The sequence below is a fragment of the Neolamprologus multifasciatus genome, chromosome 13, assembly GCF_963576455.1.
Source record: "Neolamprologus multifasciatus chromosome 13, fNeoMul1.2, whole genome shotgun sequence".
Taxonomy (NCBI): Eukaryota; Metazoa; Chordata; class Actinopteri; order Cichliformes; family Cichlidae; genus Neolamprologus; species Neolamprologus multifasciatus.
In genome coordinates this window covers 13,726,945-13,748,093 of record NC_140451.1, presented here as the reverse complement: position 1 = coordinate 13,748,093, position 21,149 = coordinate 13,726,945, and the positions used below count along the sequence as shown (strand labels likewise).

General features: G+C 44.4%; 1 protein-coding gene across 3 annotated transcripts in view; it reads right to left on the bottom strand.

Moving 5' to 3' along the window:
- Positions 1-21,149, bottom strand: part of unc5b (unc-5 netrin receptor B) — a 53,180-nt gene that overhangs the window by 18,287 nt on the left and 13,744 nt on the right. For all 3 annotated transcript variants that reach the window (XM_085181962.1, XM_085181961.1, XM_085181963.1), the window contains exons 2-3: positions 698-928; positions 257-400 (exon numbers count right to left, since the gene is read on the bottom strand). In XM_085181962.1, the coding sequence (XP_085038088.1) occupies positions 257-400; positions 698-928 (375 nt within the window). The remainder of the gene's footprint in view (positions 1-256; positions 401-697; positions 929-21,149) is intronic.

Genomic DNA, 21,149 nt, shown 5'->3' with positions numbered 1-21,149 from the left:
GTAACTGTGTCATTTTTCCACACTCCAGACTCTCATAAACACGCAACGTGTCAATCACACCGCACCCCACATTACCACCAGGGATCAAGATGGAGTGTTACGGCAATTTATTTGCATATATACTTAAACTGACGCGTGTGACAAGGAGAAAGTTGAAAACATTTGCCCTTTCGCTGTTTCTCTTCCTCTTGCTCTCTCACTCTGTCTCTCACATGCATACGCGCAGCATGTGTAAACGCGCCGCCTTGATACTGACATGCAATGCGAACGTAGGCGCGGCTGCTCTTGGTGGTGCCAGCTGAGCTCCAGGCCACACACTGGCACCAGTAGTCCTCCAGTCCGAACAGCTCCTCCACCTGGGTCCTCGACACCGAGATGTCCACCTCCCGCACCACCAGGCCTGTGCAGAGAGAGAAAGGGAGAGAGAGAGAGAGAGAGAGAGAGAAGAGAGACACAGGAAGGGCAGGAGAGTGAGAGATTAGTGAGGCACATTTTTCACAATGCATATAAATAATGCATTGGCTGCAGGCCAAAAGCAGTTAACGTGCACATAAAATCCTATAGGAGCTAATGGATTATGTAGTTGAAAATGATGTTAGTAATTGAGGATGATGTTTATGTCTGTAAAATACAAGGTGACATTACCGTGTGTGTATGTGTGTGTGTGTTTACAGTGTGTGAGCGTGCAGGTCTTCACCTGTGATCTGGTCCAGACTCTCTCTAGTGACGTGATCGTTTTGGTTCACCCACTCTCCGTTACATTTGAAGTAGATTTGGGTGGCGGGTGACGCCCGGCAGCGCAGCTGGACTGGACGGTTCTTCACTATGAAAGCATCCTCGGGTTCTAGCAGGAATTCCGGGAGAGGTTCTGCCGGCGCTGACGGGAAGGAGTCAGGAAGAACCTCAGCCTCGCTGTAGTCGCTGCTCTCTGGAGAAAAAGTGGGGTAGAAATGATTTACCAACCTGACAAAAGACCAGTGTAGTGAATCTGATCTATGGCAAATCTGCGGCTTCTCCTGGTCGCTGACCTCACTGACGAGGAGGTATGGAAAAAGCAAAATGCCAAATTTGTCCATATCACTAACCTATCACACATCGAAAGGGAGAAAATGTCTGTATGACAGCTTATTTTGTGTGCCCCTCTAAAGCTTCGGGGGAAAGCCACTCTGTAAGTGCATTTCAAGAAGACAGTTAAGGTGCTGACAGTTTGTACCGTCATGGAAGGAGTACAGTGACATTTTTGCCTCCCTGTATAACCAGCAATCTGGACAAGGCAGACCCCCTGCTCTAGTTTCTCTGGAGGAGTCTGTGCTTCTCAGCTGGAGCAGAGAGCCGCTGACCTTCTGCGGGTCAGTCCTGTTGATCGCACATTATCCCATGACATTTTCGATGTGACACGTCCGTCTTGGAAAAGCTGTCAAAAGCTTTTCCTGGCAGGAAGGACACAGTCTTTTTGACCTCTTTTGTCAGACGCGGTACTCTAATGATGATGAGTAGATCCCAAGCAGTATATCAATGATGTTTATTGCAGAAGACAGATTTGTGTACTGTATATGGACTGATAATGCATGACAAAATGCGTGCTATACAGATAAATAGGAAAAGTTGTGACAGTAGTCAAAATAAATAAAATGGCCTGGACAGCTTCAAGAATATTACAATAATGTATAAAAATAAACCGCGCTGCAACTCATATATTTATTGCATGAACTGTATCCTTGTGTGCACGAGTGTGTAGGTGCACAGGTGGACTGGAAAAGACCGTGTGACAGCACGGCAAGGATATAAGGGTCTGCTTTGAACATGAAAAGTTAGCACAAAAGTAGCACATACATAAAAAGTGTAGGCATACTTTGAAAGCTGCAATGGGTCAGCATGTGCTCCAAATGTTCTCTCTGTTTTGTTGAACAGCTGCACACAGCTGACAAATGAAAGGCAAAACAAAAAAACACTGTTGGGACACCGAACAGTTTCGGTGCATTTTGGCATTTGAGCTACAAGTGCCTCAAACATTTTCCCAAAATATAGTCGCTCATTTAGTATTTTGTTGATGATTCACGTCAGCTTAACTCTCACCAAAACATTCAAAGACCCCTTTAGATGAGAGCCCCTGGGAGGTCAGACACACTGCAATTTAAGAACCACCAGCAAGTAGAAAAACTCTGCAAACGCTCAAAAAAACAGAATGGCAGTGATTTGGGGAAGACAATAATGTGACAATAAAAGCTGCAAAAGTGACAGAAACTGAGACTTTTGTAAGGATGAAAAAGCTGCAGGGAATGTGTGTTCTCATCGCATGATAATAATCACAATGGTAAATGGACTGGGTCTTATATAGTGCTTCTTCAGAGTTTTTTTGATTACGTTTTTTACTTCCATTGTCTGTTTTGCATTCATTTAAAGTGTTTTACTATTTGCTTGTGTTTTCTTAAGTTGCAGTGTGTTTGACCTCTCAGGGCCTCTGTAGCACTGTCATTTTGGAACAGACCACTACCATCAGTCTAAAAATTACTAGTCATAGCCTAAAGATGACAATTTATACTGATTTGCAGCGACCCTTCTCTATAAGGGGATAATTTGACCTGAATTGAAGCAGGAAAATGGCCCTCATGGCATAACAGCCACTGGATCCCCTCATTGTAGAGATGAGGAGTCCAGGTTTTCCTTTAATTTTGCCCCACTCTATCATAGTGGTCCCATCCCTTGCATTTTTGAGGAATACAGGTTCTTATAAATTTTTAATGTGCCCGACTTTACAGCAGAAAACTTGTATTTACCTGGTTGTAAAAATGATGTGGATTCAATGAGCATTAACGTGAAGAAGATTTACATTTTCTCCAGTCAGGATAATCCAAAAGCTAAAGGCATATCGAACTCGGTGCGCTGTCTTCACTTCACATGCATGCCTACAGATGAAATCACATATGTGGGAGCCGCTCACTGGAAACTGTGCTTTTCCTACACTACAGCCTTACAGCCTTGCAGTTCTCAAATCTCATCCTCTATATTCAGAATGGCTAAAACAAAAGAGAGAGAGAGAGAGATGCGTGAGCAAATTCAGCTGCTTTTAAACTACGAGATTTAAACAAGGCAGATTTGCAGTGTTCAGTTTTCAAAATGTATCAAGCCTCAACCTGATCAGGTATTCTACAACCAGGGAACAAGAGAAAGTACTTAGAAAGATACCATCTCCTATTTTAGGAAAGTGAACACTTGCCCACTCTCATCCCACTGTTCCCCTTGACAGATTCTGTCTGAGACATTAGGGAAAGCAAAGCAGAGCGCAGAGCTCGCAGAGGAAGCAGTAGAGAAAAATTGTAGCAGGATTGAAACCAAGGCCAAGGAGGATTTATGGTATTCAGGAGGCTGTACCATCTTCAAGTAAAGTCAAATCTATATGACTATAAAGGGTCTAGCTGAGGTAAAAGCAGAATTACCAACAACTGCGGGCTAGCCAGAGACAAGAAATGCATCAGCTGCTCAAGGATCCAGGATAGATCGCTGTTTTGGAGTGTCTTGTTTTTGACTCTTTTCTCTCTCCCACGCAAACACTTCCTTGTTCCAGTCACTGCAATCACCTGTGACCTTAAACTGAACCCTCACCTTTTAACCCACCCAGACCTCGGCAGTGTACAGTAAAAGCAGAAATGCTGACGGTGATGATGAGCTCAACGTGATCAATAAAGGTTTTCAAATACTTTTTTTCTGTTTCACTGAGCATTAATGCATCGTAAACGATCCAGCTAGCCACCAGTGCAATATTTGTGTCAGTGATGGACACCTTAAAACTAAATTTTACTTTAGTTCAACGAGAGTGGCTTCATCATACTAGACTTTTTTTTTTTAAATGCCAAGGGCGATCCTCAAGGAGTTTCCGAGGAATACAGCGAAACAAATAGAAACACAGGAACAAACACCCACTTGCTCCTTAGAGCAGGTGTTCGCACTTTTACGTCACTTATATACGCTCAATTAAGCATGCACAATGCTGAGGATACCAGCAGGTAAACACAAACAATTATGAATAATGGAAGTTAACACATCAGAACGTGATGCTTAACCATGAACATGAATCGCATTCATTGGCATGCCTCTCTCCCTCTCTCGGTTCCTCTCTCACTGCTAAGCTGTCGCCTCCAGTCCCTCAAACTTTGTATTCTCTGTCAATAACCAATTGTGTCGCCCCTCCCCGCCCCACTCCCCCGCTCTTTTCCCTTTGTCCGGCATTGATCGCTCTGTGTTCAAACATCGGCTGAAAACACAGCCTGTCACTCTTCAGGCGCGATGAGAGGGGGCACGGAGAGAGAAGGAGGAAAGGCAGAAAAAGAAAGACAAACAAAAGAGAGGCGGCGGTTCAGCCGGAGACAGAATGGAAGGAGAGCACTGCGTATTTGGATAAACCTCCCTCTCTGTGCCGTGTCTGTGTGTGTGCGCGCGTGTGTGCTCTCAGGCCTGCAGAGAGGCACAGTTTAATTAAAACACTTTTAGATGACAGAGATCTCCCCTGCATCTCTGTCTGGGATAATGGAGCTAGGGGTTTAAAGTAGAACCTGTGTTTTTGGGCCACCATACAAACATCCATCAGAGCTCAGCAGCTGGCAATTTGTGCGGAATGGAGGAGCCTTAAAGACAAGAACTCCTCACCGTGCAGCACAGCAAGTCTTTTATTACTCTAATGACAGACAGCAGACAGCTAGACAGCAAACACAGGCTTCTGGGTATTCCTTTCTAGAGCACACAATTGTGTGAACACATAGGCACAAGTAGACCCAGACACTAGATGACAACCTATAGTTATACGGAGCATTCTCAACCACTCTTATTCATGCATGCTGAACTCATCTGCAAATGAAGGAGTCCCCTCCTTCACGTTTGACTGTGTGGTGAAGTGCAGAGCTTCAGTTCGCCGTAACGGAGAGTTGAAGTGACAGTGGTCACTTCAAGGCAGGACTGCGTGGGAGAAAGACAGAGGGCGTCTGGACAGGGGTGACAGGATGGGAAGACAAGAGAGCTGGCCAAAGACAGGTCAAGAGACACTCAAAGCCAAGTGGTGAGCAGAGAGACAATAAGGCACGCGCACACACACACAAATTCACACACACTGTACAGCTATTATAACTGGCAAGGGAAATGAATCACAGCAATGTCTGTCTTTGTCTAAGCCTGTGAAACTCTCTGTTGTTCTCTCTGCCCTCTCTTTTCTTTTGCTCCTCATTCTCTCTCTGTCTCTCTGTCTCTCTGTCTCTCTCTCACACACACACACACACACACACACATGAATGACTGTAATTTTCTTAGCCCCAGCGCCTCTAGCCAGAGTGGAGTCTAAAGCGTCTGTACTTTATCATTACCTTTACAGAGTTAGTCATTACTGTCCCCTTCAGTGCCCTCACTATCCCAACACTGCACTCAGAAGTAGGGGAAAAGCAAGCATGAGAGAATAAAGCACAGGAGGAAGAGCAGTTTGAAGAGGTCGAGCGACAGAGAAATACTACAAACGAGACGGGGTTAAGTTGTGTTTGGCAAGATCATGAAGTTTGCAAGATCATGAAGGTGCAGCATCCCACCGCCTTGCCTCTGCTTTCCATTGGAGTATATGACGTGGCAGTGCTTTCCTTCTTGCCCTCCCCTGACTCCAGTCTTCCTTCCCTCTTGCCTCCTGGATTCAAAGCACTTTGCTGTGTCCATTCAACTTCAAATGACATCTTACTTTAATGAAAAATACACATGCAAAGAAAACATGGGCCCAACTACGAAGCACAACCAACCCCAGTGCTGGGTGCTGTACTGGATGCAGCAGCACACCAGCCAGTAATTTCATGCATGATATGAATTTTTCAAATGCTGCTAAACCGGTAAACTGACAAAAATACCCGCTGTGGCTTTTCAGCGTGTTTGAATGTGTTTTATTATTGGCCACCAGGCAGCATATGGAGAAGGAACCTGTAAGAAATGGGCCCCTTGTTACTCATTCTCCAAAACATTTGATGCAAAACATTAATATAAGACACGGTTTATTTGTTCTGAAGCTAAATCTCTTCAGCGAGGCAAACATTATGGTGCCGGCCAGATAGGACCAAAAGCAACTTGGACAGGAGCTGCGTATGGTGTTTAAAAGTTTATCAGTTTTAAATAATCTGACTCGTTTTGCTGTCACTTCTGGTCACTCTGCTTGGCTTTGATTGGAGGCGGAGATCAGACCCTACGCACACAATCTCAGGGAAACAGGTGAGGCAAAGATACTCAAGGCTAACAGGTGTTTTTTCTCCCAGCCACGGCTTCATTTGTGGCACAGAGTTTGGAAGAATATGTCTCAAGGCAGCACTTCACAGCTCTGCTGTGGAAACATTAACACTAACGAGCCAGATGTTGACTTTGATTACAAACAGTGGGAACAAGAAGTCGCATTACATCTAACCGAAAAGCACAACAGGCAGCCTGTTAAGGACCGACTTCATAGCCCCGTACAAAATATTACAGGTTTTGTTAACAGAGCCTAAGAGTAGGGGTCGCTGTGGCCCAGGAGGCAGAGCTGATCACCTGCTCGTTGAAAGGTCAGCGGTTTGATCCACAGCACACGCTGAAGTGTCCTGAGGCAGGATATAAATTGCCGCCAATGCATCCGACTCAACGTGTGTGATCGGTAAAAGCACTCGAAGGCACAGGACAAAGTGCAGTGCGAACGTGTGTGTGCGTGTGAATGGCTGATTGTGGCTTTAAGTGCTCAGTAAGAGCAGAGAAGTACTCCATAAGTACTATTCCTGTTTATTGTTTTGGTGGTGTTGTCTTGTTTTATTTCCTTTTCATGACAACATAGTTTTTTATTATCTATATACTACTGTAAGAGGAATCAGCCACTGCAAAATGGCATATGTAAAAATATGAAAGTGGCAGAATGTTAAAACATATTGCATATTTTCACTGTCCGGTTCTACTCAGCCCACTGAGGTCAAACAGCTGTGAGGACAGACGGTCAAATGTGACAACACTGCTTATGACTAAGAAAACAAGGCCAATTAATACAGTGATCAACAGCCATTATGCAACATTGACGTTATACATCATCCTCACCCTATCCACCTCATTATCATCATTCTTGAGAGGAAGCCCCGGGGTACGAGTTGCACACACTACACAGAGGCAGGTCGAAAGAGACGGAGATTGATGGAGGAAGACAGTCTCTCCTTGCCTTCCTTAAAGGACAATTACATTGAGTGATTGATATTCAGCCTGACCTCATCCTCATCAGCTTGAAAAAAATGGTACAAGAGGAGAGAGAAGAAACCAGGGAGGAGGTAAAAAAGATAAAGTGAAGAGATGTGAAGACTGGAAAGAAGCATGTGTGGAGACTTAGAAGGATCTGATGGAGAATCACTGCACGTGTGAGTGGGGCAGTCACAGTGTGTGTGTATTTTGGCGTCAAGCGGGGCACAAGGCGACATGAGTACAGGTTGGAGCGACACAGCATCGCTTCTCACATCAACAAAGGCAGACGGAGTGTGAGGAGTCATGCGGTTCACCCATCTGACCGAACACGCACACACTCGCAGAAACGCTTACAACATAAGCAGCCCTTTTGAGCGCAGACAGGGGGCAAAATTGGTCATCTTTTAATAGGAAATGTCATTAATTCACCAGTGACTAACAGTGCCATTATTTTCATTTCATCACGATTGCTGTGAGTCGTCAGGAGGCAGGAAGCAGAATTTGATTTCCTGCTAAGAGCACCACAGCACCAACTCTGTGTGCTCTCTCATCAAGCTTTCCAAATGTTGGCCTTGAAAGCTCTTGTTTGGGTATTTTGATACTGCCACCAAGATGTGAACCTGCAGCGGCTTCACATGTCTCTGCAGCCCGCTTCTTTGTACTCACCATGGTGACTCTCTAACTAACAGACTTCCTCTCTCGCACCAGCGGGCACACAAACTCCCCTTCATGTGCTTCATGATTACTAGCGGCGACAGCGCGGCTGGTATTGCTTTCACCTTGCGAGCATTCGTGAGTGTTTGTCATCCCGGCAGAATACGGTCATAGCAATACTATAGCAGAAAATCTATGTGTGTTTTAAAGCACTACGGGAGGTGTTTGTAGGTTATGTGATTTGTGAACACAATAGTGCCTCAGCCATGCAAGAGAGAGTACTTTCTTGCAATTTGCATACTGAAATACTCTAAAGTTGGTAAAAAAAAAGAAAAAAAGAAAGAAAAGAAAAAGAAACCAGTTACATATTGTAATTTGTGTAATTAGCTTCAATCTTTTTTAAAGAATCTCTACAGTCTGCTCTGTTAAAAGTGGAACTGCCACCTTTCTTTTGTTAAACAATTAGCTAGTAGAGACTGAAAATACTATTTTTTTTGTCAAATATTGACCAATTAAAAGCTTTTTAAAGAACACAAAACACATAAATCTGCTTATATATTTTCCTGCTCACTAAACTTTACTTCGGGGAGCCTATCCCAGCTGACATGGGGCTATCTAACAGAGAGACAGACAACCATTCGCACGCACATTCATTCTTACGACTGTGCTAACTGCATATCTTTAGACTTGCGAGGAAGAGTACCCAGAGTGCACCCACGTAAACACAGGGAGAACATACAAACTCACACAGAAATGCCCCGACCCGATGATGGAATTTCCTCTGACCTTCTTGCAAGGTCTTTGGGAAAAAGCAGGGCTAACCACTGTGCTGCCCCCTGAGTAAAGAACCTCAGCCACAAAATATATCTAAAAGCTGAAGAGACGACCACATTTGATAACCTAGAAGCCAAATTCACAGAAGGACCTGCAGCTAACTTTAGCACATCTGTTGCCAGCGAATAAAAAGTTGAATACAAGGATGATGATTGCGAAACCTTCCATTAGATGTTGACAGCTTCTTCTTGAGGTGATCAGGCAGCTGGGTAAGTTGTTGTCACAGAAACAGGGCTTTTTCACAGTGTTGGTTACATTTTAACTTTTTATCAGCTATTTACAATACACAATAAATGTTGCATTAGACAAACACAGTAATAGTGATATTAGTGTCACGGACATTGTCAAACAGTGACCACAGCAGCTGATGTGTTGTGCAGAAGTTGTAAACTTGAAAAGCATGGGCTCATTTTGTAAAAGAAGTTTTTGAATTGTGCTATACACCTCTGAATAGGTCCATATATGCCATAGTTTGCTGCTCCATTGTTCCAACATGAATGATAAGACAGATTTCAGCTGTAATTTTTCACATATTAGCTATGCTAGCTGCTATATTTGTAAGTTACTTCACAGGACTTTGGTGTGAAAGTACTTGCCCAACATTAAAACCTCTTTTAGACTGCTTTCAAATATAAAGACGTGTTTAGTTTTGTATAAAAGTTGTGACAGTAGTTTTACGAATCTGACAATGAACCACGAGGAACATTAATGTAAAAGTAGCGTATGATGATGCCGGCATTTTCTGAGAATGGCGCTGAAGACAATATGACAACATACACATTGTTAATGCTTTGCCACCCTTTCTGTATATTTGTCATAGGAACGTGTGAGATGCAACTTGTTGGAAGTTCATCATAGCAGTGGAAATGTCACACCTCTGATTGCTTCCAACATGCTAATGAGGACACCTGCAGAGCGGCTATTTCTGTGGGGTGTGAAGCCGATCGTTTCATCAAGATACGAGTGCATGAGTTTAATTAACTGTGCAAGGCTTGTGCACGAGCGGGCAGGAAAGATAGAATCTGTGCGAGGCAGTAAGCAGAAAAGAAAAGGTGTGTTTGGGAGTGAGCGAGAGAGAGAGACAGTGAGGTGACAGGAGGCAAGAAAAGCAGATTGGCAGAGGAGGAAGGCCGAGCAGGTGATGGAGATGCACAGTGACAGAAATCCTTCGCTTGTCCATCCAGTATGTCCCGGTGGCAGCAGGAGAGAGAGAGGAAGCCTGAGGACATAGTAACACATATGCATGCAGACACACACAGACACACACACATGCAGCACAACAAAGACCTCATTTACCGATCTGATTGTATACAGAATGTTATCCTACACTCTTATCTGCAAGGTGTGTTGCCCTACAACCATCTAATTGTAAATGAAGCGTGACCTGCCCCCTTTTTTTTCTCAAAGGACTCGCCTCCTGTGTCATTTCTTCCCACAAACGTATCCTGTCATAATAATACTTAACCAGTCCTCTTGGAGGCGATGCTGGTGGGGGGAAATGCACAGAAACACAGGTAAACATGTTATCTAACTACACGGTTACAGACGGTAAATAAGGGAGAAAATGAAAGAGGGACAGACAGTGGTGGTTTTTGCTGATAACTGGGTGAATACTGGAGAATTACGTGGTTGTTTCACATGGACCCACACTATATTCAAAGCGTGTGTGTAAAAGAGCGACATGGTGGGTGTGTTTGCAGCAATCTATAGAATATATTTACTCACCGTGCATGTAACCGACAGTGCCCCCCCCCCCCCCCCCCCCCCCCCCCCCCTATCTATAAGCGAGCTTCTGCAACTGTGTTTTTGGATGTGTGGGTGAGTGTGACTGTGAGAGTGGGAGCGCTAAGAGGATTTGGGCTTGTGTTGTAGCTGTGAGCCCACTGCTGCTACTGGTGCATTTGAATAGACGCGGGGACTGGGGGGGGATACATCATGGCTGAAAGTGTGCTCTGTCACAGCTAGGGGGCGCCACCCCCCACTGAGCTCATTAATCATGGCCCATCAAAAAGTGGCTCTGTGCTGTTTGTGTATGCCCTGACGACCACCTACTGCATGGGAACACAGGCGTACACAAACAGTGCTATCAATCACTTTTGCAGATGTAGACAGGGGGTTAGAGAGGGCTGAGACAAATATTGTCGTCCTCTCAAAATTACAGACCAGCATCACAACTGTTACTTGGAGGTCAAGCTCACGCGAACGAGAACGCGACTCTTGCCCTTCCTACTGCACGTGTAGATCCAAGTGCACGAGCTGAGTGCAAGGCGCCATTGCTGGCCTACTCTCCCACTGCACAGCTGCTTGATGAGAATTGCGCAAATCTACCCGGAGTGGCTGGTTGCCATGGTGGGTATTCACATGGAGTCCTCTCCTCTAGAGGCCTGCAGTCTACACGGCTATTAACTCTGCAGCTACACACGCTCACACATTGCCCACAGTCTGTCTCCTCGTTTCCTCCATTTGGAAGTTTTTCCTAAAAATCTGTCCGTTTCTGTCGCTGATTGTCTCACGGTGTCTCTGTGTATGCGTGTGTGTGCAAGCATGTATAGTGAATAGGTAAGCAGTTGAGTGGGATGAGTGTTTGGAAGCTGGAGCCATTTAAATGGCCGTAATTACATGAGAAGATGAGCTGCATTCCTTCCTGAGGGCAGACTGATTACAGGCCTCTCCTCTCTGGGCCCCTGTAATTACCCACCCTATCCTGCCTACCCTCCCCAACCGGCGCTTCACCCTCCATCCCGCTGTACTTGCATTGGTTTCTCTCTGCTTTGGCTGGTCTGTGCCCCCACCTCACCCTCCTCTCCTGTCCTCTAATCCACCTCTCTCCCAACTTCTGCAACAGTCTACCTCCCCCTTTGCTCACCGGGTCATTCTTCTGTCCTCTCTCATAACTCCTTGAACTGATTACTCCTTACACACACACACACACACTTGGAGCTTAGAGACCACTCACAGGACAAACAGCGGAGGTGGCATCATGAATGTAGTGCATACAGCCTTCAATTTTTTTCCTAAAGATCTCTTTGACATTAAATCCCACGTGTTATGAAGATTTTCTATGAATTTTTAAAGCCCTTGACTATGCATGTAAGCATGAAACTTTGCATCAGAATGCATAAAGGCTACTTTTTGATGAAAGTAACTACTACATGTAGAGCAGGCGCACTTCTATTTGTGTGTAAATGTGTGTAGGGAGAAGGGTTGCTTTTAAATTCCAGTCAATACCAGTGGCCACTCCTTTAGAACAGACAGTTTCTGCCTTAAAGGCAAAACTCTGCTCTCTCACCCCACTTTTGTTTCTCTCACAAACACACACACACAGGTGGAGATAACCACCTGACCTCACGCATACACGAACCTCACCAAAACCAGTAAGTCCACCCCACTCAGAGATTAGACTGGAGACACACACACACAGTCAAATTACACGTCCTTCACCAGAACACCCTTAATTGGTGCACAGAGCTGCAGTCTGGGTCCTCGCTGCTCTTTCATTTGGCCTCAAGTAAATGATCAGAATGGCCATCTTCTACACTTTGTGCACTTTAAAATTTGTGCTCTGTTTGAAAAATTCAAATTCAGCTCATGTTTCTGATTTTGTCTTAGGGTCCTGCCACGTTACCATGCGCCACGTCAAGAAGTGAGACCTGCGATCGTGAGACGAGTCGGCAAATTACGTCAAAACATATGCGGTTCTTTTATTATTTGATATGACAACTCAACTCCCTGGAGAGGGAGAAAGACGGACGGATCAAACTTCCTGTACAAATCACACCAGACACTCCGAGCAGGTGATAATGAAGGGAGAGGAGAGTGTTAGGGGGCTTATCGAGTTGTGGGGAGAGAGCGAGAGTAAACTAAAACATCACGGGGAAAGATGGATGGATGAAAACTGAAAAGTCCCTATCTCTTGGAGCATTATGAAGACACGGAGCAGAAAGAAGGGTGACAGAAATAGAGCCAGTGAGGGAGAGAATTTAGGAAAAGGACGAGAAAATGGGAGAGATGGATGGTAAGTACAGGTAACCTCGCTAATGTAAGGCAATGATGGAGGGAAAGGGTGAGGAGGAGGAGGGGAGAAAGAGGGAGATTAATGGCAGGCTGTAAATGGGTAGCCAAGCATCAGGGAAAGGAAGAAAGGAAAGAAGGAAGGAAGGAAGGAAGGAAGGAGGGAGAACATGTGGATGGAAAGAGCGAGGTAGAAAATGATGGAGAGAGATACAGAAACACTCCCTGGGTGCAGATCGAGAGCAACTCTTGATTGGTGTGAGTGTGTGTGCAAGGGTGTGTACATGCACTGAGCATTGGCTATGGTTGCCACGACTGCCAGCGCTATTAGAGAAGCCTGCTGTTGTAATGTGTTGTGACAGGGGCTGATTCTTGTGACTAACTGCTTTGGCAGGAGAGCTCCTCTGTCATGCTAATGAACAGATGAGGAGATGAGCCGGATTGACAGCAAATCAACGGGTCACGCCGATGACCCTTCACGGCCTGAAAAAAGAGGTTTTTAGATGGTCTATATGAAGACACAAGAGGATGCCGATATCCTCAGCGTGTACAGCGCCCGACAGACATCTTCGCGCGCAAATAATTACATGCAAAGGGAGTGTGACAGAGGTGGCGACACATGGACAAACAAAGTGAAATGAAAAAAAACCCCTAAAAACCCAACAGCAGCACCTAAAAAGTAGAAGCGTGATTATACTCCACACAAACACCGGCAGGGTTGGCGTCACTCTGTTCCTTCATTGCGTCCCCTTGCATCAGAGAAATCCCTAGATGCGCAGTGCACAACAAGCAGCATGCTGTAGGATCGCCTGTGTGTAAGCTCGTGAGAGGCAGCTTTGTAAAGTTGCCAATGAAATTCTCAAAAGTAGCGTTCAATGTATATTCGAGGTGATGAAAACAGGCCTCCACTCCCAAAACGCACACAGAAAACGAACTTAGGGATCAAATTGCTGTTTAAATGAAGAGCTTGGATAACATGATTGAAAAACAAGCTTGGCTTAGACTAGATGTTAAAGTGAAAAACACAGATTACACGGGGAGACCAGGGAGTAGGTGAGGCGTAGTAAAGAGTGGGGCACTAATAGGCAGAAAATCAGTGCTGGAGAATACAGATGATGAGAGGTGATGCGGTGATAGCAGAAGAGGACAGATAGAGAGGCAGGAGTTAAGAGATGAGATTCAATCTCCTCACTCTGCAGAATGTCAGGGTCTCGCGAGCGAAAGTAGTCTTGCGCGTGAAGCTAATGGTTGTTTTATCCTTTTGATCTTTTCCCTTCATTCCCTTTATGCCCCGCTTCATCATTCTCTCAAGATACATTTCCCTGCCCGCCTTAGCTCTGACCCAGTCGCTCAAATCAGGCCAGAAGACAAAAAAACTAGAGGAACTAGTTTCTTTGCTCAACTAAAGGTATATTTCCTCTGCATATTTGTTAACTTAAAAAAAAAGAAACACACACAGACACACATGTCCATTTTGTGTTTCTACTGTAGTTATTGTGCTACTTTTATTTTTATTTTTTTCTTTAAACCCAACAAGCAAGCAAGAAAAATTGTAAGCCCAGAGGAAGCCAGACTTCACAAGGAAATGTGCAGGTCAAGATAGGAAGGGAAAAACACACCATACCATTTGACTGCCGGGCAATCTCAGCGCAGTGCAGCACCAGCACACATAAAAGTAAGAACTAAAGCAGAAGCATCTCACAGACTATCACTTTTGGCCAGGCCAACTTTTCTATATCTGGCAATCTCTGCTGCTAACAGATTGTGAAACAGTGAGAACTGATAACTCTGCATCGCAGCGAAGGGAAAACGGAACATTGGTGCATCCTGGGCAGCCTGTGCGCACGCGTCTCTGCTCTCCTCCACGAATCTAAATCTTGTTATGTTTCAGGTCAAAATATTGGTTCTTTCCCAAGTGTGATGAGTCAGCATTCGCACATCAATCATTCATGAGGCTGTGGCTGCTGCCTGATATCAAAGTTTTTTTGTCTCTGCTCTTCTTTGCAGCTGCACACGCGTCCTTGACCCAAAGACTGGGTGGGGACTGGGATGGAGCGAAAAAGAGGGCATCGCGCAGCCTCGAGCCAGGACCTGTACTGTATGACTGGACTGGCAGGGATGGCGGTGATAGAGAGCAGCGATGGGGAGAGGATGACAAAAATCCCCTTGGCATAGACAAATAAAGTAGGCGGCTGTGAATGAGAGAGAAAACTTGCTTGTGCATGTGATGAAAAGCTGAAATAGGGAAAGACGGACGGATTGAAGAAGAGGAAGAGTGTCACCCGCCAGACGCCCAGGGCCAGCGCAGACTGATGGTGACACTGAGTGGCCAGAGTGTGTGACACTGTAACAATAATGACGAGAGACTCAGGCCCGATTTCCGCAGCTTCTCCTTCTTCTGTCCGTCCCTCCTCCTTCTGTTGCCCCCCTGCAGCGGCCAAGTGCTTTGGCCTGACTGTGTGTCCTACTCCTAGCCTGGGTCAAACCAAGCGGGCAAGCAAAGTCGCATAATCCCACAAACCCAGACTCACGTGGAAGTCAAAAGTCAGCCTTAAGCTTTTTTTCTGACTTTTTCTTGAAGTTCAGAAAAGAAAAACTAAACTGACTGTGATAATGAGCTGTTTACAGCGCGTTCTCAATTTACAACATTTTACAATACTTGTATACTATGTCTCAAATGAGATACTTTAACACTTATGCATTATTTTTAGTGCATGAGTGAATAAGTGTGGCTATATGAAGTACACCTTGATGGTGTACTTATAACAGTCTCTCACTCTTTTCTTTTTACTAGTTTTGTTTATAAAAAAAACAAGAAAAAGGTGCTGCAGATTCACTGTTAGTGGCAGTAATCCTGCACAGGTGCAAACTTGATGTTGGGAGACCTTTATAACCCACTTCCACTTCAAGCTAATTGGTTTGAAGCAGCGCTTATTGTGACAGACCCTCCATGTGTTCGCTTCCCCCCCTCAGTGGTCACCATACTCGCTAGCTAGCTAGCTAACAGTGGCAGATCCTTTTTCAGTCATTAGTGTTAAATTTCTCATAGTTTGGTGAGCAACTCGCTAAAAAAATCAATATGTATTTGTATCTTAATTTGCCATCTTGACTGTGTAATACTTTAGTATTACATGTACTCACAGGCTTCACAAGTTGCTCTTTAGAGCTAAATGCCAATAAGTACCTACAGTGATAAATTTAACACATTGATTTTTTAATGTAGGCAATAATATCTATTTCATACCTTCAGTTTTTCAGCATTAGAACAGATCGTTCCGATAGTTGTTGAAACATCTCTCTCAAAGTGAAAAAGGGCTCTAGGTGTGCCACCGGGAGTCATATGTAAGTGCAGTATTTCATGATAATTGATTTAATGAATCCTTTGTTGTTGCACAGAGGAAACATTCATAGATTATCCAACCTCTGTGCAACATGCAATTTTCAAAAAACAATCCAATATTTAGGTGTGGACCAAAGAAGGGGAGTAAAATGACTGGGACAGTGATGGTCTAAGGTTTTAAGAATATGCTTTAGTACCTGAACATACAGGAGAAGTGTGGGAGGCTAATATAAAAGAGCAGGCCTTACCTCACTCTCTCAAGGCCCTTAACCTCCCATTGCTTAAATGGAGCTGCTCAGCAGTCAACAAATCAGATTGTGTTTTATTGAGCAGCTTTCAGGTGTGAACATGTATAGATTTGAGGAGGATACTGAAAATGGACCGCTCTAAGATGATGTTCTGGAGATGTCTGGCTGTTTGTCCAGGTGTTCCAATTTTGTCTTTGTTTTTTTAAATTTCAAACTCAAATTCGGCTCAAAGTTAAAGGCAATGGCACGATTAAAGTATAATATTACACATGCCTGTTCCTAGTCCCCTTACCCTGGGTCCGTGCCAGTGGACAGGGGACATGTTGTCATAGTTCTAGTGAACAGCAGGGCATTAACTCTCTGTCCCAGATCCTAATGGCCCTGGCCTACTGAAACTCTCACAATCCCAAGGCTGCGCAGAGTCACAACTCTTCCTCTGCAACTGACTCCCAGCAGCATTGTTTTGTTTGCACTGTGCATTTTTCTGACCTGTGCACTTGTGTATGTTTTCAGTGTGGTCCTCGGTGCGTGCGGTCCAGCTAGTCACTTAGTGCTCTCTCTTCCCCCTCTCGCGCTCTCTCTCTGTGTCTCTCTTGGCTTCACCCAGACGAAGTCAAGGCAGCAGTGCTGGTTAAGAGGTTTGTGTATCCCATTAGGATGATGAAGAGGCCTTTCATCAGTACACTCCCTCCGGCCAGGCGTTGACAGGAGCTTTACCTCGACAAGCCTCTCAAACACACAGCTCGACATGAGACAGCACCCAGCGAAGAGGTCTGCAGGCGGTACACAGACTCACTGACAAACACTCACTGCTCCTGACAAATACAAATACGCACTTATGCACAAAGACTCTGGGCAGAAAACAAAACAGATAAGACTGGAACATTTTGTTGCTAACTTTTCACTTTCAATCGTATATCCATTTCTAGCTAATACAGTTTCATGTGAGTGGAGGGGAGAACACGAGGAGATCAGAGAGGTAGAAAAGTCTCGACGAATTCTGACTTGGTGCGCCGATCTATTTTTAATCACTGCCGCACAAGGACTAATAGTGTAACGGCCGAGCAGAGCTCCGTCCAGATGGGCAAAGTAATTTTTCAGGAGGTGAAGAGCGAGAGTAAAAAGACATATGAATGGATGAATACCAAGAAAAAATAAGAGAGGAACAGAAAAATGGAGAAAAACTGTTGAGAGGAAAAGAGGGAGTAAGAGACAGAGATTGATAAAGACAGAGGAGGATGTGAGCAGGAAGGACAGACAAGCCACAGGAGCAAGATGACCTGGATTCATAGGGCCAGTATTGATTACTTAAGGATGAAAACCCAAACAAAGACCCTGCTTATAGACTAGATAAATGAGCTCACGGGGAGAGAAGGTACAAAGACAAAACTAGGTGAAAGTACCAGAGAAAGGTATCTAACGCTTGTATCTTAATGAGGTGGAAGAAAACCGAGTAAGCCACTTTATGCATGACTATGACTTGCAATACCGACAGAGAAAAAGTATGACAGCTGGGGCAATTAGCTGAAACTGGTGTTACATAAAAACAGGTTAAACAGGATTGCATATCCAGCACACAGGGGGCTGTGTGAAATTTAGCTCTTTTTTTTCGGGGGTGTGGGGTGTGGGGGGGTCATTCATGTACACAATAGCGAGTCTGGATTATTCTGAGATATCAGAGCTTAAAAAACATTGAGGCTACGCAAAGATATGCCATTAAAAACTTAAATAAATGTATCACAGATAGTAGAAATATCTGTGCATCCTTCAGCTCAACACATAACGACATCAGACACTTTCAGTTATGCTCCACTACATTTATATATTAGCAAATAAAGCTGTTTCTGCAGGAAAATAAAAAAAGCGTAGAAGGACAATTCTATTCTATTTACACAGAAATAGATTCAAACAATAGAAATGCTTCAGCTGATTTTTTTTCCTCCCCTTTTTTGTCGTTTGTAACAAGCTGAAAGCCATAAACTCAACACTTTTCAAATGGCCAGCGAAAAGTTGCAGCATTAGCGCTGATTGTAATCACTTGATGAAGGCGGGTCCAGTACTCACTCTGCTTTCACTCTCACAGCTGATTTTATAGCACTTTTTTCTTGTGGGAAAACAGCAATCTGTTGCACCAGGAAACAGGTGTCAACCAGAACAGGTAAGTAAGCACTCGAGCTAAATGCTCTGCAGAACTGAGAAGAATAAGATCATTATTTTTAAGTTTATCACTATGAGTAATTCCATGTGTCTTATAAGCAGCTGTGCGATCCTTTCTCTTTAAATAAGCACTGATTTTTGGCGGCTGGAAGGACCGTTTGAGTTATTATATTCTCGAAGTATACAGGGGTTAAAACATCATCAGCCCTAAACTTTCTCATTTCTGTGAGCCTTTGTAAGACTTCTTGCCCACAGAGCAAAAAAGGGGAAAACGTGTAGCTCTTGAATGACCGCAAGAATAGAACAGCTTAACCCTCATATGGTTGCGGTCAGATGGGTCATTTGTGAAGCACAATGGCAGTCTGGAAACATAAAGGTGTTTATATTTTTCCACAATTTACAATCTTTTCAGCATGAATGACTTCAGAGGTTCTATTTTTCACAACAACAAAGAAACAGCTTATAGTGTGTGTGTGTGTGTGTGTGTGTGTGTGTGTGTGTGTGTGTGTGTGTGTGTGTGCGCTATTCATATAGAGCATGGGCTGAAGTGCAGGTGAGAGCATGAGCCCGCCTGAGCAGACTACAGAAACGCACTGTGAGCTATAGTTTATTCTGTCTGGTATTATGAATTGCATTATATGCGGCACAATAAGACCCGGGCTGATAGTTAACAAGCTAGCATCAAACCAGAAACACACAAACAGCGAATGAGTGATGGGAATGAAATGAGACGCAGTGTGCGCAGCTGCTCTGCAAATGTGCGTGAAGCAGAAGTTAAGCCCGACACCATAGCTTTATTAACTCCGCAGCATTTGGTGGCTAGTTAATGAAATTCAATAATAATGCTGGTGTTTTGTCTTTTCTGTTATGCCTGTTCGCTCTGGCCCTGTCCTCGTAATGCGCCAACCCTGCAAATTATTGGTGCTAATCTGTAGGTCAAAGGTCACAGCTTCCCGCTAACTCTTTATGCCAGGCTGCACTGATCAATATTCAACTGTTATTACAGTTGTGCTTCACTACGATGTCACGCTACACCGAGAAAAACCTGCACACCTATATAAAGTCTCTCGACACACCTCCTCATGGCCCCTTGACCTCTCACCTTTTCGATGCATACGTGACAGGCAAATCTCAGGTTTCGGCACTCACGTTTTATCTGCATACGCATATAGAAAAGCAGCAGATCACAATCTCCATTTAATTACCCCAGCACAAAGCCTCGCTACTCTGTTTTCTCCCCATGAAATATTATAGCGCGCACAGCTAAACTACTCTAAAAGTACAAGCACATTAATATACATTACACAGTCTCCAATCATTTTAATGGCTGTGGAGACACTGAAAGCAATCAGTGGAGCAAATAAAAAAGGGAGGAAAGAGGGACAGAAAGACACAGGGAAGCAGCAAAGTGGATGGGATGTGTACTTAAGGAGTGTGAAGATGAAACAGAGAAAGTAAGCTGAGCAGAAGAGGCAATTTTGGACAGCGTGAGATTCATCATGCCGTCTTGTCTTAGACTTATCATGCTCTGAGGTGCTCCATATAACAAGGTGTGGAGATCAATAGCATCCATTTACTGAGGTGCAGCTCATCTAATCATCTGGTGCTCTGCTGCCCACAAAAGGAGCTGTGACACACACCTGGGCCTCTAGAGGAGAACGAGTAATGAAATGTACACTGCAGCCCAGTCTATCTTCAAAGTCCCCCACAGCTAGCACAAACATAGCCCCCATGCCACCACTGCCTCACTTCCTTCATCTTCTCCACCTTCACATATGAGCAATAAATTCCACCTTGCTCTCCTCTCCGCCCCTCCTCCCAATCCACCCCTTCACTTCGCTTTCTTATGCAGAGCCAAAGTTGCATGTTGTGTGGTCCATTAAGAGTCTGGGGGCTGCGAGACACAGACTCAAATACCCACAGCACTAAGCTTCTCTAAGCCATTGACAGAGCGCCTCTGGGTAGCATCGCAATAAGTGCTGTAAGTCCTGATTCCCATGTGAAATTTTATAATTCATCTTAATTGAGAAATTCAAGCAGGAAAAGGACTGGTGGGGTGGTGGGCGGATGTAAAGTGTGCAGGGTGTGTATTTGTGGAATTGGATGACACAGTGTGAACGATAAGGCAAGGGGATTCCTATTGCTAGACCACACTATTTGTCTATTATTTCTTTTGCAACGCTTATTTAAACCTTTTTTCCTTCCCTCTAATGGGCTTGGATGCAAAACAATCACACTGGATGCAGAATTGTTATACACAAAAGAAGCAGGCTTTATGTCATGATTCACTGTCAATTGGTTCATTTGCCACAACGACTAAATAAATTGACATAATTGTTGCAACTGAATGCAATATTTTAAGAGCAATGAAAATGAGCTCCTCCGTGCTGCAAACATAATGAAGCCTGTATTTTGATCATCTGTACTCACTGTGATTTTATGCATGCGCTGTCATTTATTCAAGGGTTCTCTGGTTAAGAGTACTGAGCTCAAAGAATGAGGTAAAAGGCAGATGGTGTTTAAACACTGTCTTAAAAATGGAGACTAAACATGGCATCGGAATATCAAATTGTTGAGCAACTTTCAGGCCAGTATGGCAGCACAAATACAGATGGAGCCGCAGCTTTGACTGAACGATCGCAGCCTTGCTTTAGGTAATTAGCAGAGAATTCAGGGTCTTTTTGTTTGCTCTCTTTATG